Raw genomic sequence first — 19,831 nt, 5'->3', positions numbered from 1 at the left:
TTGTTGCTCTGGCTCTGGCCCAAGGAGTTGCTAGGTAACAGGTGGCAGTGAGGGTGTCTCTGTGCACAGGCTTCATGTCCTGCAAGTCTACGGTCTCCAGCAGGCACCTCAGGAGATGACTTTCCCCTCCCCACCCATTCCCCTGCCGGGACCTTCTCTGCCCATCGTCCCTCCTTAGGTCTTCTATATCCGCCCTGTCGGGATTGTGTAGAAGGTCCTATTTGAAGACCAGGTTCTGCCATTAAAAGTCAGAAGCCAGAAGTCAGAAGCCACTGCCCATGTGGTTGTTTTGGGACAGCACACAGTTGAAATCACCTTCAAACTCCAGCAAACGAGAGTTTTACACACACAATTGCATACGATTAGGTTTTTATTCTCACTACAGGTCCAAGGACAGAGGGTGTGGCTGTGTTTTATTGTTCTTGTTCTGGAAGCTGTCATCAGGGGCAGGGTGGATGGTGGGAGGAGCAAGTGTGAGACAGAGTGTCTGTCCTGGAGTTATATTTAGCATGTCCAGCCCAGATTGCAGAGCATATGGCTCACAAAGCATCCAGCCATTTCTTGGGAATTGGGGTCGTTTTAGTGGCAGTATGTGACACTGTGTCAGCAGTGTGAGCGTCAAGTGCCCTCAAAGTGCTCAGTGTGTGTGTGAGTAGGGGGGCTTCCATCGAGGGCAGTGAAGGTGGCATCCTCCGTGCCCCTGTCCCCTGAATGGAGGACACATGTTCTGGGAGCAAAGCCAGGGAGTTAGCGCTACGGGGCAGCACCGTGCCTAGAAGGGTCCTTCTTGGTGGGGACCTGGCCTGTAGGTGACTGGGTGACAGGTGTGTCTGGTTGAGAGAAGAGGCTGATGTCAGGCTGGTGGGGGGCGGGGAGGGTGTCTACGGTGACGGGCAGGTGCAGAAGCCAAGGAAGCGGTTCCCAGTGGACAAGCATCTTGACAGCTCCCTGGGCCTGCCCTGCCCACGGCCTGGCTGTCCTAAAGGTGGGGTCACCTGCATAGTCAGTGACCCCCTCACTGAACGGGCCCTGGACAGGTGCGCAGCTGTCCCTAGGAGGTTATCTCCCCGAAACCGAGAGGCATGGAGAGACTTACCTTGTTGGTTTATACTGACATAACAATGGCTTGTTCACAGCCTGCCTTACCCTGTGCTGTCCTGGCTCTGGGGATGTCACTACGGGAAATGGAAGTAATTCAGGATTGGTGGTGGAAACGTTCCGAGGACAGTCCTGCTATGAAAGCTCAGCAGTGTTTTTTAATTAAAAATTTTTTTAAGTTTATTTTTGAGACAGAGAATGAGAGAGGGGCAAAGAGAGAGGGGGAGAGAGATTCCCAAGCAGTCTCTGTCCTGTCAGCGCTCGGATTCACGAACCGTGAGACGATGACCTGAGCCAGGATCAAGAGTCGGATGCTAAACTGACTGAGCCACCCGGGTGCCCCTGTGTTTTTAAATCCATATTGAATGTGGCACATTTGTTACCTGGAATCCGTTCTCACTGCCCTTAGACCAAACACCCACGGATATACTGGCGTTGATCTTAGGAATTCAGGCAAGATTTCAGCAGTGATACTTTGCCTTTGGACGAGGAGCAGGTCCCCACGAGCAGGGCATGAGGGGAACGATCTTTCAGCCTGGACCCCGCAGGTGAGGGTCCACCGGGCATCCTGCAGGACTCCTGTGCCACATCCTTCTGTGCCCCCTGCCGACTGCTTCCAGAGACACTTGGGAAACCCACCGCGTCTTTTCTGCATTAGATGGGTCACCCTGTATGCACAATTATAGCTCTGTGAAGGCTAAAAGTTTTGAGGCCTTTCCAGACCCTGAGCCACACAGCTCCCTTCCGGGCAAACATCAGCAAAGCCTCAAAGACCACGTTGTTTCGGGAGAGGTTCATGCTAACGGCCGGAACGGGCTCCGTGTACTCAAACCCACTGGCAGGGATTGCTGGGAGGTGACCGCATGTTGAACGTGCTCAGTGGCCAGCAGCGTGGACGCCGAGACCTGCAGCCTGTTAGAAACAGAGAGAGGAGACCCAGATCCGAGTATAGACACTCGCGTCTCCTTCTCACCACTGAGTCCTGGCACGGACACCAGCTTGAGACACGTGGGTCTGATCTCTAGGGTCTCGTCCAGCAGAAGGCCGGGACCCCCGCTCACACCCAGACACAGAGCTGGCTCCAACCCGGCAAAGCCTGGAAGGCCCCAGAGAACTTCCAACTGTGATTTCTTTCCTTTCCTTGTGAATTCTTCGCAGGGGAAATACCATGTGCTCAGTGAGTCACTTCCATGATTACAGTGACAGTGTTAATTGCACAGCAGGTATGGTGAGGTCCCTTCCCTCGATGGCAAGTGGATTATCTGTGACCTTGCCAGTGCCAGATTGCATAGACCTTCTTGCGCAAGAAACGTGCATTGTGCCCCTAATGGAAGAGATACTTTTTCCTGGGTGAGCGTGGACTTTTGTCGTGGCCTCCTGTCCATGCCTCGTGTCTCTGTGGCCACTTGGGGGTGGCTTATCGGAGGTGGGCGCTGCCCTGCCCGCGCTGACCGCCTGGTTGTGTCCCACCTCACGGTGACAGAGCGGTGACCCCGGTAAGGGTTCTGGTTGTGCTGTGGGGATGTGCAGGCATTGGATGGTCTGTGCTGGTTTGTGCAGGCGTGTTCTGTTCGTTTAAAGAGTAAAGGCGTGTGACCGTGCCCCACTGCTATGCAGCCAGGGCAAGGGTAAACTGGGGTCCGCAGACCACCCGGGTAGCAGGTACTGAGGCCTGAAATGTGGGGGAACGCGGGGAGGGGAGGGGAGGCGCGTGCAGGCTGTGCGATTAGCACGGAGGACGGACTCGGCCCCATCCAGCTGGAGAAGGAGGCACAGCCCCAGAGAGGAAGGATGCCAGGCGGGGATGTTCTGGCCGGCTGTCCGATGCTCACACTGTGGCGTGTCGACAGGACTCAGGTCAGGCTGGCTCCCGGTGTCAGCTGGAGGCTTGGAAGTCAAAGCTGAGGTCTGGCTGAGTGGCTCTGGAGAAACTTTTCCCCGCCTCCTCAGCCTCCAGGGTTCAAATTTCACTGAACCTGATTGCGCGAAACCCCGCCCTCGTGTTTACATTGCGCTGCCCTTTTTGGAGCCATCGAGTCCCCTTCTTAGCCTAGACCTTCTACCTTCTGCCCTGGCCTGAGAGGGAGGCCGACCTGCACCCCCACCCCCCAGCGGGATGCTGCCGTCCTGCATGGAAAAGTGGGTCCCCCGGGCATAGCTTGAGCACACTGCTGGGCCGTTTGGAAGGAAGGTGAGCAGGGAGCATGTGCGAGCGTGGCTTCTGCGAGGCTTCGCAGACCTGCAGCAGAGCCCTGCGCTTCTCTGAGGTTGCAAACCAGACAGAACCACGGGAGGCAGGAGACGGTGCTCCCCAGAAAAGGGGAGGACGCCCGGGATGTAAAGGAATCCGTTTCAGGTTGGCAGGAAGGAGCACCATGCAGGCCCAGGGAAGACTGTTTGCAGGTTAGGGGCCCGGTAAGTGCCTCTCCTCTTAGAGAGGCAGTGGTGGTTTGGGATGGGGTTTGTGGCCGGCCGGCCTGGGGGAGCTCTGATTCGGCGACGGGGCTGGCCCGTTCCCCTGGCCGGCTGGGTCTGGAATGTGTTTTCACAGTTAGGAGTGGCCGCGAAGGGAGCCGGTCACACACTGCCCGGATAAATGCCCTGGGCAGGACGGGCGTGAGCTGGGGCGTTGGCTAGGAGAGGTGCCGTGCCGTGGTGTTTGTGTGGGCTGTCCGGGCACGGCCCTGCCGTGTGCCCCAGTGCCCTTCGTCGCAGCGTGCTGCGCCTCGCCCGGGGACAGGAGGGATCACCTGGAGTCCTGGAGTCCCAGCTTTGAGGCGCTGGGCCCCGCGTTGGGCGCCTCCCTTCCTGGAGAGGCGGGTTCCCGCAGACTTCCCGTTGGAATGTTCCACTCCTGCATTTTTTTCCCCTCCTACTCCGTGTTTCTCCAAGAATTTACAGCCTGCCTTGTTTCTAGAGAACGTTCTCCCAGAGCTCATCTGGGCTCCGGAGGGAGCGAATTCCATGCCGGCTTGGCAGGAGATGCGTTCCTGCCTTGTGGTTTGGGGGGTGGGGGGGTGGTGGCTCTGAGTTGGGGGCCCCAGGCAGCGCTCATTGTCAAGGTAAGAAGGCACACCACGGGGAGCCCCGTCCCAGGAGGCAGGTAATTCTGGGCCTCAGGGGAGGAGCTGGGTATCCTGGTCCAGGGGGCAGGCCCTGCTTTCACGGCCGTGCAATTCTGGCATCTTCTGCTTTTGGTAAAACAGAAGCTGGGGCACAGGGTAGGGGGTGGCTTTCCTGTCACTCTGTGATCTGTCAGAGTCGCTGCATGGTCACTGCGTGTCTGCCTTTGGGGATGAGAGGTTGTGTTCTCTGAGACTTAAGCGTGGTCACTGCTCGTAGCTCCGGATTTACTCTGGAAGGAGAAATAATTTGATATGAATGCAGGGCAGTCTTTAATCAGCACAGGGGCGGAATCCCGTTGGAGTAAAAGAAAAGCAAACCTGGTTTCAGGAGCGGTTTGTAGGGGTGCAGTTACACGTGCCCGAGACGAGAGAGATCTCTGAGTGACCTGGTGAGATAATGCCCCTCCACCTGAAGGATCCCCCCCCCCACTGGCTCCTGCCGGGCACTCGTGAAAAGTGGGGCCTCAGGTCTCAGTCCCCAAGGCCCCCTGAGGGTAGGAGGCATCCCGGGGACACCCGCGTCTCCCCGTCTGGTCCCATCCCCCTTCCAGCTCCTTGCTGGGGGACAGAGCTCTCTGGGTCTCAGAGGCTGGGACCTGGGTGCACCCTCTGCATGGCACAACGGGCACCGAGACACTGGCCTGATGCCAAAGGTCTGGATGCAGGTCGGTGTCCCTGCAGGGTCCATTCTCAGAATAGCAAGCTGGGCCGTCCACACTGCTGCTGCATCTGTGTGCCAGAGCCCAGGTAGCAGGTGCAGGAGACACGGTCTCTACCCACTCCTGCTGGGGTCCGGAGGTGCAGACTGAAGGCTCCAGGGTTGTGCTGGAAGGTCCACTGGAGCCGGGGTGACTGTCACGCAGCTGCTGAGCCCCTTGGACATCGTGGTTCTGCAGCGGCGAGTTCTACGCCTTCCAGGGATCGTGCTGAGCTAACAGGGCGGTGTAGAGGCCCCGGGAACCGCCTCCCGCTTAGGGCGGCCACTTGTGTCCTCTGTACCATTAAGGACCCCAAGGAGCTTGGGGTGGCGGCTGGGTCCCAGGGCCAGGCTGTGGGATGTGCAGGACAGTTGAAGCCTGCCTGGTGGTCTGGGTCAGGTCAGACCGTGACTTCGGGAGCATTGCGGGATGTTATTTTAAAAAACCATCTTCTTCGCTGTTCTGTGAAGAATCCGTCTTTCAGCTCAGTTCCCAAAAGGGTACGGTTGGTTGAGCTGAATTCCAGGCACTCATTGATGGGACTAGCTCCTGCTCCCCAGGCTCTGGGCCCAGAGAACACAGACACAGGTGGTAGGGGATCCCGGAATCGGTCACCGGGACAGGGAGGGGACAGTGTTCGCCCTGGGCCGACGTGTGACACTGTCTGTGGTGGTCTCACTGGATAGTCCCATGATCCCAGAGCGGCTCTCATCCAGCTCGCCCTCGCTCTCCCTCCCCCTCGCCGGGTCATTTCTCTGCAGATAAGGAAAGTGAGGTCAGAGGGGCTGAGTAACTCACCCAAGGTCACACAGCTGCGGCCAGGATTTTTAATCAGGATTGGAACCCAGATGGATTGTGGAAGGGAGTGAAAGTGTGCTCATAATCCACTCCAGTGGAAAAGTCCACACGGACTCTATGGCACAAAGGGGGGCACAGAGGGGCCCCAGGGACCGCCACCCCAAGGGGAGGAGAGTTCTGGCCACATCACGGGGCCTGGGAGCAGGAAGGAAAGGCCTAGAAGAGAGGGAGGAGGGGGAGGGAGCCACAGCAGGGTGGACGCAGTGCACTGAGTCTCCTTTCCTTCTTGACTTCGCACGATGGGGGTTTTGATCGCGGGGTACTTTACGTACGGTAAAATGTACTGAGCTTAGTGTGCTGTTCAAGTTTGCCTTTCTTTCTACGAAGCTCCCACCACAGCCAAGATACAGGACATTTCTGTGTCACCGATCACCCCTGGGGCCCCTCCGTGCCTCCCCTTGAGGGCCTTTATCCCAGAAGGCCATGGGGGACGGTTGTGATGTTCCTTCTTCCTTGCTGGGAAGCCGTCAGAACCTCGGGCTATGGGGACATGGTGCTGAAGCGGTCGGTCTGGCTGGGTGGCCGGAGCGAGTCACGTGGAGGGTGACCGGAACGCGTCCCCTGGGTCCTGCCGGAGGCAGCTGTGACCCTCCTAGTGCAGAGAAATGGCCAATCAGGTGCGTCCTGGCAGGCGGACTTCCCTTTCTCGGGGGTGGGGGGTCCTGTCCCCAGCGGCTGTGGGCGCAGCGGGAGGGGGCAGGTCACGATTCTGAGCACAGAGATACACAGTCTGCCTGGGTGCCCACCGCCCTGCAGCCTGGGAAAGGGACACAGAACCTGGCCCCAGCCCAGCGGCCTGGGAACGCGGGACACCATCTGCACCAGGAGGCACGTCAGGAGTTAGGGAGGAAAGCACACTGTCCGGGCGGTTGCCGAGGAGGGAGTGGGGTGTGTGTGTGGAAATTGCAGAGAAAACATTCGGCGAATTCCTCTCCAAAATTAAGTTGTTAATTCCACAGAAGCGGTTGGTCAGCTCTGGAAGTTCAGTGTTTTAAAAGACCGGGCGGCAGGAACCTGGGGTGGGTCCGAGGTCGGTGGAGTCCCAGATGCTCTGCCCCCGTTCTGGAGGCCTGTTTTTGTCTGAAACATCTGCACAGCCTCTCCGAGCCTCTGTTTTCTCTTCTGCAAAATGGGGTTTCCAATTCCTGCTTCACAGCATCGCTCTGGGGATTAAGTGAGACCCATCCCGGGGGTGTCACGGAGCCCAGGCACGAAGAGCCTTTGCCTTCAGAATGTCATCCTGATGCCATGGCGATTTTGGGAAAGGGAGTCCCCACCTCTCTGTTTCCCTGAAGGCATAGCCCCGTCTGGGCACGCACCTTCTCGCATCCTGCTCCCCCCTTCTGCCCCTGTCGGCCCATCGGATGCCTGAGATGTGCCCGCTGCTCCCTCACCTCCTGCTTCTCCCCCTGTAGCCCGGCCTGAGCGCGCAGGAGGGAGTCCCTTGACCCTTCCTCCTCCTTCTCTGTTGGCCTCGGCAGCCGTGAAGTGCGTGGGGCCCTCTGGTGAACATTCCCCAGGGGCGCTTTCTCGTTTTCTCTAATGAAGACTCATGGGGAGCACTCTGTTCTCTCTTTTGAAATGAAACTTGAGCTTTCTTTTTTTAAAGTTTATTTGTTCATTTTGAGAGAAAGCAGGGGAGGAGCAGAGAGAGAAAGAGAGAGAGAGAATCCCAAGCAGGCTCTGCGATGCCCGTGCAGAGCCCAACGCGGGGCTCGATCCCACAAACCGTGAGGTCATGACCTGAGCCGAAGTCTAGAGTCGGACGCTTAACGGGCTTGAACAAACCTGACACAAGAATAGAACGTAAGATTCAGGGTCAGTATGTGGAAAAAAGAAAGGAATCCAGGTCGCTATATAAGTCCGTCGGGTTTGTTCTTTGTTTTGAGTGGACTTTTGTTGGAAGAGGGGCCCCGGGACAGTGGCCCATCCTGCCCATCATTTCTTTGCCTTTTTGGGGGCTGAGTGGTCCGTGTCTGGGAGAAGATTCCGCCGTTCCTTTTGGCTGATTTTTAACACACCTGTGAGCACAGGTGGGTGTTGCTTAATGTGTGTTCAGCCAGCATGGGAAGGTACGTTCTCCTCTGTTTTGGTTTGTTTTTGGTATTACCCAGGTTCTTGCATTACTTCTGAAATGTTTTCTGAGTGCCTCTTTCCCTCCTGGTAGGAAAGCCCCCTTCCCAGGGCAGGTGGGGGTGGGCAGGGTCGGGGCGGGGTCCCAGCCTGTTCTGTGTTTTCTTCCTTCTTGTTCTTTTCCAGATGATAAACCGCCCTGCTGTGTCATTCAGCCCTAATCAGAGCTGAATTATTGTGTGTTTGATTTTTAACTAGGCCCTGGGGGCGGGGAAATCATTACCAGGCAACTCCCAGGCCTCCTGTGGAAAGGAGCCTGGGGTTCCGGCTGGAGGGGTGGGGGCAGCTCGAAGGGAAAGGTGACAGGAGAGGGGGGAATGGCTTGGGGGGAGTTGGCTGGTCCTGGGCTGGACCAGTGAAGGCAGTGAGTCTGTATGCCCAGCTGCAAAGCTCTGAGCACAGGGGCACTGAACAGGTGCCGTCCCCCTCGGCCCCTACCTTCTGGGATCAGGGTTTTCCCTGGCGGAACAAGGATCAGTCAGATTCCCTTTGAGCTGGAAACACAAAGTTAAAACGAATTGTTGAACTGTATAAAAAAGATGCCCCGGGGGCAGAAGAAGCCACTGGCTGCACCTTCCAGAATCTCAGTCCTGAGCCACACACCCACCCCCAGGGGCCGCTTCTAGTGTCCAGTTCCCAGATGGTGCGGAACTTGGAAGCCTGGCGCCTCCTTCCCTCGAGGGGCCGCGTCCTCCTTGACCCTGGGCCCAGCCACACCTACATGAGGGACCTGGGACCACAGCTGGAGTCTGGGCTGCATCTGGGCCCTGGATAACACTTTGCACTTTTCTTTTCCAGACCTGGGCCGCATCATAAGGGGCCCTATGCCATCCTCAAGTATGGGCATCCTTAACAGTGGCGCGAGGCCTCTGGGGGCTCTGCACAGGGGGGTGGGGCCTGAGTTAGTGTTTTGGGGAGGGGAGGGAGGGCTGGGTGGGTGGCCACGCAAGCCCGTGGCATTGGGCTCCCAACCGGGAGGCTTTTCACCACCCATGCCCTGCTGTTTTCATGCTGGGTCTCTGGAAACACGACAGCAGCCCAGTGTAGGTGACGTGGGGCTTTCCCGTGTGCGGTGCAGAAGTCAGAGGTGGGCCGTGAACCTGTGGGAAGACGCGGCTTATGGGGAAGCCTGCAGGCAGGGCAGCGGGGGAGGCGGGAAGTGCAGAGACACAGTGCCATCGTTAATGCACCCACTGTATGCCAGGGCTGTGCCCTCCTCACGGTTGCACCCCGTCCTGTGGCCCCCGACTGGCTCCTCTGCCTGCCCAGGGACACACTGGGCCACAATGTGTTTTCTTTGATGTCTTGGAGCCTCGGATCGGGTGCCCTCCGGTACTTCTGCAGCTTTGCTCTGTAGCGTGGGGAGACCAGCCAGCAGCGTGACTACCGTCCTGGGCCAGGCTCACGGGGTCGGGGGGGGGGGGGGGGGGGGGGGGGGGGGGGGGGGGGTCCAGTGTGGGGGGGCACCGCTGCTGGGAGGTGGGGAACCCGGGCTGCAGCCATGTCTGCCTTCACACCCTGCTGCTGTGTGTTTGTCTTGGCCTAGTTAGTGGTTTTCAGCTGTTGCCCACAGAGATGGTGGAACTTTCCAGAATAGCTCCCCAGTTTTTCTTGCGTGAGAACATAATAGAGCATTGCGTCTCTTGGTTACTTGGTGCCCACTGGGTACCAGGATCTGTTCCCTAATTTTGTGGATACCACCAGGAGCAAAAATCCCCCAGGCCTCCCAGAGCCCGTGTTGTGGTGGGGGGCACAGACAGTACATAATATGTGTGCACACCTACAGCGTGTTTGCAGGTAGTTGTACCACAGACAAACAGAGGAAGCCCCCTGCCCCAGGGGAAAGGATGGTCAGGGAAGCTCTGCTGAGGAGAGGAGGGAACGAGCTGGGATGGAGAGCAATGGAGGCAAAGAACAGCATGAGCAAAGGCCCTGGGGCAGGGGCAGGTGTGTGCCTGCTGTGGTCTAGGAGCAGCGGGGGGCAGGGAGGGACTCCTGGGCTCTGTCCACCTGGGACAGACCTCTCTCTGCCGCTGATGATAGCTTACTGGCACCCTGTGTTGTTCTCTCCTGTAACCGCCCTAAAAGATGGGGATAATTAGTCTATTTCGTAAATGAGGAGCCAGGGGCTTGAACAGAGAGTGAGCTGAATGCAGGAGCATAAATGCGGATCGGGAGTCCCATCTCGAGGCTGCAGGGGAACAGGGACATCTTGTTCCTTCAAGTGAAAAACCAGTCCAGATGCTTCTTCTAGAAGTGCTAGCCCTTGGCCAGAGTGCAGGGTGGGGGCGTGGGGGCCCCAGACCCCTCCCCTCCTCCTCGCCCCACAGCCAACTCCCCCGCCCCCAGATCACAAGTGGGTGTGTCTGTGGGCACATCTGGACAGTCCCCAGAGCTCCTGGGCCTTTGGGAAGACCCGAGCTCTGACAGAGGGATCCCCAGGTTTGGGCAGGTCTGTCTTGGGGCTTTGCTGCTTCCTGTTCCTTTCCTGAAGATAGGACATGGGTCTTGCAACCTGTGTGTGTGGTAGGACGTTTAGGCGGAAGCCCGTGGTGGCATATGTCTGCGTCCTGTCCGCACTGTGGGTGGGAAGGTCCCTGAGCCCCCTGGGGGCTACGGATCCAATGTCCTAAGTGCTGGGTCTCACACAGAGCCAGTGTGGGGTCATAATGCGTTTGCTATTGTCTTGAGATGGCTACTGAGGGTAGGGCTGAGGGTACTGAGGGTAACTGGGGACTCCTCGGCCCAGGGCATTTCGGGTCCTGTACCCATCACACAGACCCTTCCTTGTGGACCATTCCTGGCCTGGGGCTGGCCAAGGGGTTCTAACTCAGAACAATCACTGGAAGAAATTTTGTACCATTCATTCTTGGTTTCCTCTTTTAATTTTAATTTTTTTAACTTTTTAGTTTTTAATTTATTAAAAAATGTTTTTAATGTTTATTCATTTTTGAGAGAGAGAGAGAGTCAGAGACAGAGCATGAGTGGGGGAGGGGCAGAGAGACAGGGAGACACGGAATCCGAAGCAGGCTCCAGGCTCCGAGTCGATGCGGCGCTCAAACCCGTGAGATCAAACCGTGAGATCATGACCTGAGCTGAAGTCAGACGCTTGACCGACTGAGCCACCCAGGCGCCACTCTTGGCTTCCTTTAAAAAGTCATTGCGCCTGTGCATTTATTTGAGATTTAGGGAGAAGGATGTGGAAGTCATGGATGCACAGTTCTGGCAGGTGGGACGCGCTTCTAGAATTTGTGACGGCCGCCCGGCTGTGCGGCCCAGTGGTTTGTGCTCTGGCCAGACACCTGCCGGCCAGGCCTGCTCGGACCCCTCTGTCCGTCGATGCGGCGGGGTCGGAGATTCATACAGAGCTGCCTCCAGCCTCACGGGGAGGGAAGGCTCATGCTCCGTGGGTCTCGCAGGGGCTGATGCCTCCCGGCGCCAGAGGGGCTCCCACGGAAGCCAAAGTGAATGTGTGTTTTCTCAGGCCAGTGAAGCCCCTCATCTGCGCGCTGTCTCCTCACCCTCACGTCAAGCCTGCATGTAGAACACACCCTCATTTGCAGCCGGGGGAGCACGGGCCATGGGAACATGGGCCCTGCAGGAGTCCAGCCGCATGTCAGAGCATGACCTGGGGCTGCACATGTGCACCCAGCCTGCACTTCCATGGTCGCGGGCACCTGGCCCTCCAGGCCCGGAGCCGGACCTCAGGGCGGGTTTCTCCAGAGGCCCAATCACCCCTGGATGTGGTGGCTCCCAGGTGCCCAGAGCGTGGGTGCAGCCCTCGGCAGCTGCCTCGCTCTGGTGTCCTTGCCGTGTCCCAGGGGGCAAGAGGGTGTGGACACTGGCTCGCCCGGGACCCCTCTCTGTGCCTGCCCGTCCGTAGTTAACAATAGTAGCAGGGGGTCCGCTCTTCCCGCCCTGATGCGAGGCCTCATTTGTGTTTCCCAACTGTCCTGCCAGGCGGAGGGAGGTCAGTGCATGAAGATTCGCTTCACCCTCCCGGTGGAAGGACACCGCTCCGTGGGGCAGTCCTGACAGGCCCCTGCCTGTCTCTCCCCACCGAGGGCTGGCCGGCCCCTGTGTCCCGTGCACGATGGGTTCTCGCCTCCTGATGATTTGCAGGCTCGGCCGTGCTCAGGGTTCAGGCTCGTGACAAAATTAACTCCCAGTCCTCCAGGCAGAATGACTGCTAAGCTTGGAGAATCTGGAAAATTCTCTAAGTGATGGCGCTCTTTGCATAAAAAGGTAGAAAGAGTTCTGGAGCCTGAAGCTGCTAGAATTGCTTGGGTGGTGCTCGCTCTGCCGGTGTGTGGGGGGGAATGCAGAATTTCGGGGTCCCGGAGGAGTACTTGTCCCCGATTACAGCGCATTGTCTGTTACGGGTCTTTTGGTTCAGGCAGGTGCACATGTGCATCCCGGGAGCCTGAAGGCCGCTTTCAACCTTGACTCACAGCTGGTCTCCGTTTTCTCCCCCAGTGCCGCACACGCAGGGCCCGGTCGACGGCAGCCTGTATGCCAAGGTGAGGAAGAAGAGTGCCTCAGATCCCGGCGTCCCAGGCGGGGCCCCCGCCGTCCCCGCCGCCACCAGCCCAGACCACGGCGACCACACCCTGTCCATCAGCAGCGACTCTGGCCACTCCACCGCCTCCGTCAGGACCGACAGGACGGAGGAGCGGCTGGCTGCAGGGCCCAGGCGGGGCCTCAGTCCCCAGGAGAAGGCCGAGCTGGACCAGCTGCTTAGCGGCTTTGGCCTGGAAGATTCCGGAAGCCCCCTCAAGGATATGACCGATGCTCCCAGCAAGCACAGCGGCACACGCCACGTCGTGCCGGCTCAGGTGCACGTGAACGGAGACGCCGCGCTCAAGGAGCGGGAGACGGACATCCTGGACGACGACATGCCCGGCCACGACCTGCACAGCGTGGACAGCATCGGGACCCTGTCGTCCTCGGAGGGACACCAGTCGGCCCACCTGGGCCCCTTTGCCTGCTACCAGAGCAGCCAGAACTCCCTCCTGTCTGACGGCTTTGGCAGCAGTGCTGGCGAAGATGCCCACGGCGGCCTCGCCCCCGACCTGAGCCTCGGCGTGGACGCCCCTTTCGAGCGGGAGCGGGCTTTCGGGATCCGAGAGGCCAAGCAGCCTCCCCCGGCGTTGCGGAGGCCCTCCGTGTCCGCGCAAACGCAGGCCTACGGGCAGAGCGGCTACTCCACACATACCTGGGTGTGCCAGCAGCAGATTGTGGCCGCCCAGCAGTACAGCTTTGCTCCCGACGGGGAGGCCAGGCTCGTCGGCCGTGGCCCGGAGGACGGGTCCGGCCTGCTGCAGGCCCAGCCCCGGGTTCCGGTCACCCCCACCCGGGGGACCGGCAGCAGAGCGGCCCCGCAGAGGAGCGTGGGCCCCGGGCCCCACCTCCCCGATGCACAGCGGCCCCCTCCCGGCAAAGCCTTCAAGCCCAGGTTTCCAGACGTCAGGGTCCTGAACGGGACCGGACCAGAGCCCGGCGCGGACCCCTCCCCGGGCTCGCCCACCCTGGACATCGACCAGTCCATCGAGCAGCTCAACAGGCTCATCTTGGAGCTGGACCCTACCTTTGAGCCCGTCCCCACCCACATGAACACGCCGGGCATCCAGGCCAACGGCCCCATGCCGCCCGAAAGCCTGGGAGGCAGGCTGTGGGACGCGGGAGAGGGCCCCGGCAGGGCCCCGGTGCGGCAAGGTGAGCGGGCGGTTGCACACTGCATTCATGCGTGCCTTTACAGAATGGAGCCTCGAGTGCTGGGCTCTTTTCTGGGTCTGGGGGAGGCCCGCAGGGAGGGCCCCTGGGCATGACCATGTGGGGACATGTCAGCAAGTGCACAGTCCTGAGCTGGCTTTGCTGGGAGCAGGGAGCTGCTCATGGCCAGGCCCAGAGGATGGGGGGCTCGGGCGTAGGGAAGGATGGAGGGAGGGGCGGGTTCCAGGCAGTCGGGGATGAGGGGATCCAGGCACCGTCTCTATGCGCCCCTGCTACTGTGGGGCCACGCTGACTTCAGGAGGCTAGGGCTGCAGGGTCCTGAGCCCCAGGACGTGTGGCGCAGGGACCAGGGCGGGGCCTTGCTGTCCCGCTGTGGGGCCTGGGAGGCCGAGGTGGCTGTAGCAGACAGGCGGTGACCTCGGGGTGTGTGGCTTCGTGAACATAGGGACAGGTGTTGGGACGGGGTCTGTGACTTGTTTTCCGTGTCTGGGTGGCGTAAAGCTGGGGGCCGCGGAGAGCTGGCGGGTCAGCCTGGGAGGGCAGCCAGCGGGCAGCGGTGCTGGGACGGATGGAGGCTGTGAGGGGCAGGGAGCCGCGTGTGGAGGCTGCGGGGAGTCCGGCCGGGCGTCCAAGCCTGCGCGCCACCAACGTCCGGGGAGGCCGAGGACAAGACGCCCGGCCGGGCTCAGGCAGGGTCTGGACCCAGCGCCCCCTCAAGAGCATGGTGTCCATGCGAGGCCAGGCCGTCCTGCGCTGGTATGTCAGCAGGCTCCCTGGGTCCCTGCTGTAAGCGAAGACGGGAGTCACAAAGCGGGGGACACTCTCACCTCTTCGTCCTTCTGTGTGTGGGCCCGAAGGCCACCTGTCCTGCTGAGCCGGTCACACTGATGGCGACCTTGCCTCTCTCTGGCGTTGCTCTCTGGACCCCCTTCCTCTCCCTCAGGCCCCTTCGCCGCCGGGATGGATTCCCGTCTTATGGTTGAGGTTTGGGAGGCGTCGAGAGATGAAGGGACCTGTCCAGCGTCCCCTGCAGTAGAGCAGGAATAGGTCCCTGCCCCCAGGCGCTCTGCCTCTTCTGAGGAGGATGGTGGTGATGGAGATGATGACAATGGTGACGAAGGTAGTAATGGAGGAGATGGTGGGACTGATGATCACCAGGGTGATACTGGCGTTGTTCATGACGATGGTTAACAGCGAGAGTAAGCACTGTCACTCTGAGTGCTCGTGCTGTTCCAGGCATTATGTTTGAGCTTCCCTGCGTCACGTGTGATCTCGGCACCTACCGTGTGGCAGGTGCACAGAGCTACTGTCTGACCCTGCATCGCATGGCTGAGCCCTTCTTCCGCTAAACTCCTGACCCCACCACGAGCCAGGAAACCCCTTTGTGTCCCGGCACACGGTGTTGTTTGTCAGCAGGGGGGTGTGGTGCTGGCGGAAAAGTGGATAGCTCTGCCGAGTTGGGCCCTTCAGGAGGTTCATCACAGGACAGTGTGGGGAGCCTGGCCCCCATCCAGAGCTTTCTGACGAAAGCTTTGACCTGGTGAAACGGGGTGGGGGTTGGGGGGAGTTGGGTTCCGTGCTGTTTGCTCCCTCTGTACCTCTGTGGCTCCCTCGTGCTGGTCTGACTCCCTGGCTGTGGCTGACGTCTGTGCGCCCCTCCCTGCAGCCCGGTTAGGCGGTTTCTTGGGTCACATCCGTTAAGTGGGGGAGACGTCACCTGATGACACCAGATAAACGAAGAAATGACTCAGTCTGTGAAATTTGTGGTCCTGCCGACGGCAGACAGTGGGCTCTGTTTTTCCCAAACCTCGAGGGCTCCTTGCTTCGTGTTGCCGAATACTTTGTTCCTGTTACATCACCCCCAGCCCACGATTACAGGACCCCGGCAGGCCCCCATCCTGCAGGCGGGACTCACTGCTGGCATCTTCATGTGCTTCCACAGATGAGGGCGTCTGTCTCTCTAATACTCCCGAGTCAGGGGACCTGTTTATACTGAGGGGAATTCAGAGCAGTGAGAAGCAGCCACTTGCAACGATCGATTGTGGAAGGCCCATCCGTTTAAGTTATGCGTTCAACCCCAAAGCGAAGGGATCCGCTGTGGGATCGTGAGGGTTTGCTGGCGCTCAGAAAGCAGCTTGAATCCGTGGCCCTGCACACCTTGTTTCCCGTGGGAGAGACCCGCAGACGTGCCACAGCCCAGGGTCACGTCAGCGCCAGGATGGCTGCCTCTGAGCATGTCTGCAGGGCGGGGGGCCCTGGGTGGGAGCCTGGCAGTGAGGCCTGCCTGTGGAGATGTCGGAGGGGTGGCCGCAGCTCCTACCCTGATACCGGGTATTAGGAGAAATGGAAGAGCCCGTGGCATTTTGGCGTAGGAGCCCCCGGAGCGCCCGAGACCCGCTGCGTCCGTGGAGACTCTCCAAAGCCCCGAGTTTAGTAACTTGCGCAGTGCGCATCCCAGCCGAGCTCATTGCCATCAGCAGTCAGGCCCGGCCCCAGCCCCTGGCTTGTTTTCTGACTCCACGCGTTGGCCTGTGCCAGGTATTTCGTGCGTGGAATCATACAACGTGTGGCCTGCCGTGTCTGATTGCTTTCACGGGCATCCGCTTTTCCACGCTCCTCCATGGTGTGGCGTATGTTAGAGCTTCGTTGCCGCGTGGGGCTGAATGGTACTCCCCTGTGTGGTTGGGCCATGTCACGTGTCTCCACTCATCCGAGCGCAGGGGGCTGTCGTGAATAGCGCCGCCGGCAACAACCACGTACAGGTATTAGTCGGGATGTTTTCAGTTCTTGAGTCGAACCTCCAGGCCACGTGGCAATTTGTTGTTTAACATGTCTTGGGGACCACCCCCTCAGATGTTTGAAAGTTCGCCTTGGAGACCCTCTGGGCTCTGGTGTGGTACAAGCAGCCGGTCTGTACAGGTGTGATGGCCCCAGGCACCCTCACTTTTGGACAGGTGCCAGTTTATTTTTCAGTCCGTGGATAGAGGGTGGTGAGATCCTCTCTCACGGGGTAGGGAGGTCGTGACTTCTGAGCAGGGACGGGCCAGGGAGTGTCCCAGCTCCTGCTTCTGTTCAGAAGTCTCGTGCGTCATTTCTCCTTCCAGCCCAGCAGCCGGCACCTGCCCGCACGTCCACTGAGGGCGGCCCTGCAGGTGGACAGCTCTGGCAACCGTCCTCCGTCAACGCCACGGCTTCTAAAAATGGAGATGACATGTCTGAGGAGACCATTTGGGGAGGGGAAGGATCATTCAAAAGGAAGATAAATTCAAATAAGCAAAAAAGGGAACCGAAGCCAGGCCCTAGCCTTTGCTGATAGTGTCTTGAGTGTAAAAGTCCTGTGTGAGGGGCGCCTGGGTGGCTCAGTCAGTTGAGCGTCCGACTTCGGCTCAGGTCATGATCTCATGGTCCGTGAGTTCGAGCCCCGCGTCGGGCTCTGTGCTGACAGCTTGGAGCCTGGAACCTGCTTCCGACTCTGTGTCTCCCTCTCTCTCTGCCCCTCCCCTGCTCATGCTCTGTGTCTGTCTCTCTCTCTGTCTCTCTCTCTGTCTCTCTCTCTCTCAAAAATAAATAAACATTAAAATAAAAGTCAGGGGCGCCTGGGTGGCTCAGTCAATTGAGCATCCAACTTCGGCTCAGGGCATGATCTTGCGGTTTGTGAGTTCGAGCCCCGCGTCGGGCTCTGTGCTGACAGCTCAGAGCCTGGAGCCTGCTTCGGATTCTGCGTCTCCCTCTCTTTCTGTTTCTCCCCTGCTCGTGTGCTCTCTCTCTCTCTCTCCCTCTCTCTCAAAAACAAAGATTAAGAAAAAAAATTGAAAGTCCCATGTGAGTCAAGGCACGATCTCACCTTTTGGCGGCTCTCTGGCTTCCCCCGTATGTGCTTGAGGTCCTAGCTTAGGGGAGTGAAACATGCGAGGTGTGTTGCTCAAGTTTCTCATACTGGAAGGAGAGACTTCCTAGCTTTTCGGACATACCATTTCCCTTTTGAGCAGGCTGTTTTGCAAGCAGCGCTAGCTAGCTGACCGAGCGCTTCAGTGTGTCTGGTGAAAAGGCCTTTCAGTGTTGCAATGCAGAGAGACAGGCTTGCCTCATTTGGCCTCTTAGCATCCTTCTGCCAGTGATGGCCCGTTCCCGTGGGCTCTCTCGAGTCTGGGCTGGGGTCACAGACGGTGGAAACAGCCCCAGAAGCAGAGGTCTGTGCTGCTGAAGGCCGTTCGTGCTGTGGTCCTGCGTGGTCGTCAGCGTTAGGAATTTTTTTCTTTTAATTTAAAAATCTTTAATTTTAAATTTTAATTTAAAAATTGTTTTAAGTTTTATTCTGAGAGAGAGACAGAGAGAGGGAGCAGGCGAGGAGCAGAGAGAGAGAGAAAGAGAATCCCAAGCAGGCTCCATGCTGTCAGCACAGAGCCAGACGCGTGGGGCTGGAACTCACAAACCACAAGATCTGGACCTGAGCCAAAACCGAGTCCCATGCTTATGGGACCGAGCCCCCCAGGCGCCCCATCACTAGGCCTTTCTAACAAACGCCTCTTAGATCTGGCCAGCCAATCCCTGTTTCCGTTTAGGCAGAAATAAAGCTCGCCGTGTCCTCCTGGAAACTTTCAGCTAGGAAGGGTGGGCCTTTCACTGTCATGCAGCCCCTTGACCTCTCCCACTGTCTCTGGAGGAGGTGGGTGCGTTTAGTTGAATGAGCTGAAGTCCGGAGGCGGAGGCCACAAGCACACCGTGGGGCGGTGTTTGGACTTTGTTTGTTTTCACTCCTAAGAATGCACGGGAGTTTCCACAACCGGCTGTGCAGGCCTGTGTGACGCAGGGCTTCACTCTTCTCTGCTTGTATAAAGACAAATAAATAGCTTGAGGGCACCTCGCCTTCTGCCGGCCCAGATGGGAGATAAAGGTGCTGTTCTAGAAGGTCATGGGTTTCTGTCTGCTCTAGAGCAGGAGCATGGCCACTTTCTGCCCCTAGAGGGCCAGGTTGAGTTGACCGGGGTTGTGACGGGGGCATCAGAATTATCCTAAGCGCTCCCCACCTGCACGACTCCAGTGTGAATTCGGGCTCGACCGACCCCAGCTTCGGTTCTCAGCCTGGTTGTGTGTTGGTAACACCGGGAGGTTCTAATCTGGGCCCCCCTCCCCGCAGGCTACACGGGAAAGGCGGGGAGGTCTGTATGCCAGGAATTTTAGTGCGATTCTAATATGCAGCCGGGTTTGCGAACGGCTGTTTTAGATATGTGGTTCTAACTGGGCGTGGGTCCCAGTCCCCGGAGGCTGACCCAGTGCTGGGTGAGGCGGGAGAGCCCTGCCCACAGGTGACTCCCCTACTGCCCAGGTCTCCAGCCCTGCTGTGGAGTTTGGAGGATGGAGGGGGTCCCATGCCAGGGACCAGGGTGGTGAGTCCTCCTTCCTGTCACAGTATTTATTTCGGTGGGATGGAGGAGGGGCTGTGACCCCACCCTGTAGGATCTCAAGTCCTTCGTAGACCCGATCAGATGGCCCCTGTGGGGTGGTACAGGGAGGGTACAGGTGGGTTCTGAGTTACCGAGGGTGACGTTATTGCCCACCTTCTGGTGGTGAGTGGTGTAAGTTGCATCCGCCGTAGACTGAGTGACTGGGCGTGCGGGGGCTGAGGCCACCTATCGTCCTGTGTGCATGGCCCAGTCCCAGCGGGGCTCCATCATTGCGTGTCCCCTGAATGCCTGAAGGACCCAGCCTTGCTTGAGTCTCAGGCTTAGCGAGCTCCTGCATCCCTCAGTAAGCCTGAGCCTCCTCGAGCCTGGCTGAGGCCCAAGTGACACCTGAACAGTCCAGGGTGTGACCCCAGTACCTCCCCCCTCCCCGGGAATAAAGTCAAATTGCAAACATGAGACATACTGGTGTTTGGGAATGGCAAGGAGGGGGTCTCCCGGGGACACCTGCCCCACTTTAAGCCTGGGAAGTAGTGTCCGGTGGCGGGAGGAAAGGAGACCAGCCTGAAGACACGTGCATGCCCAGCACGGGGACCGCAGGGATTGGCGGCATCCAATTGTGTGACCATCGCGTGGCGGGCCACATGCTGCATGTGGGCAGGAGAAGCAGGTCCCCGGGTGGGGCAGGCTCACAGCAGCCGGTAAAGGAGGAGCCCTCTGACCCGCCCTCTGTGGACATTGCACTGAGAACGTGATCAGGGCTGGTGGGCGGATGTGCAGGTCC

The 19,831-nt window shown here is 58.9% G+C and overlaps 1 protein-coding gene across 9 annotated transcripts in view; it reads left to right on the top strand.

Moving 5' to 3' along the window:
• TNS3 (tensin 3) overlaps positions 1-19,831 on the top strand; it is a 221,141-nt gene that overhangs the window by 139,157 nt on the left and 62,153 nt on the right. For all 9 annotated transcript variants that reach the window (XM_049641213.1, XM_049641211.1, XM_049641210.1 and 6 more), the window contains one exon: positions 12,389-13,627. In XM_049641213.1, the coding sequence (XP_049497170.1) occupies positions 12,389-13,627 (1,239 nt within the window). The remainder of the gene's footprint in view (positions 1-12,388; positions 13,628-19,831) is intronic.

The sequence above is a fragment of the Panthera uncia genome, chromosome A2 (genome assembly GCF_023721935.1).
Source record: "Panthera uncia isolate 11264 chromosome A2, Puncia_PCG_1.0, whole genome shotgun sequence".
NCBI lineage: Eukaryota > Metazoa > Chordata > Mammalia > Carnivora > Felidae > Panthera > Panthera uncia.
The sequence above is the reverse complement of the archived record's forward strand: the minus strand, read 5'-3'. Positions and strand labels throughout refer to the sequence as shown.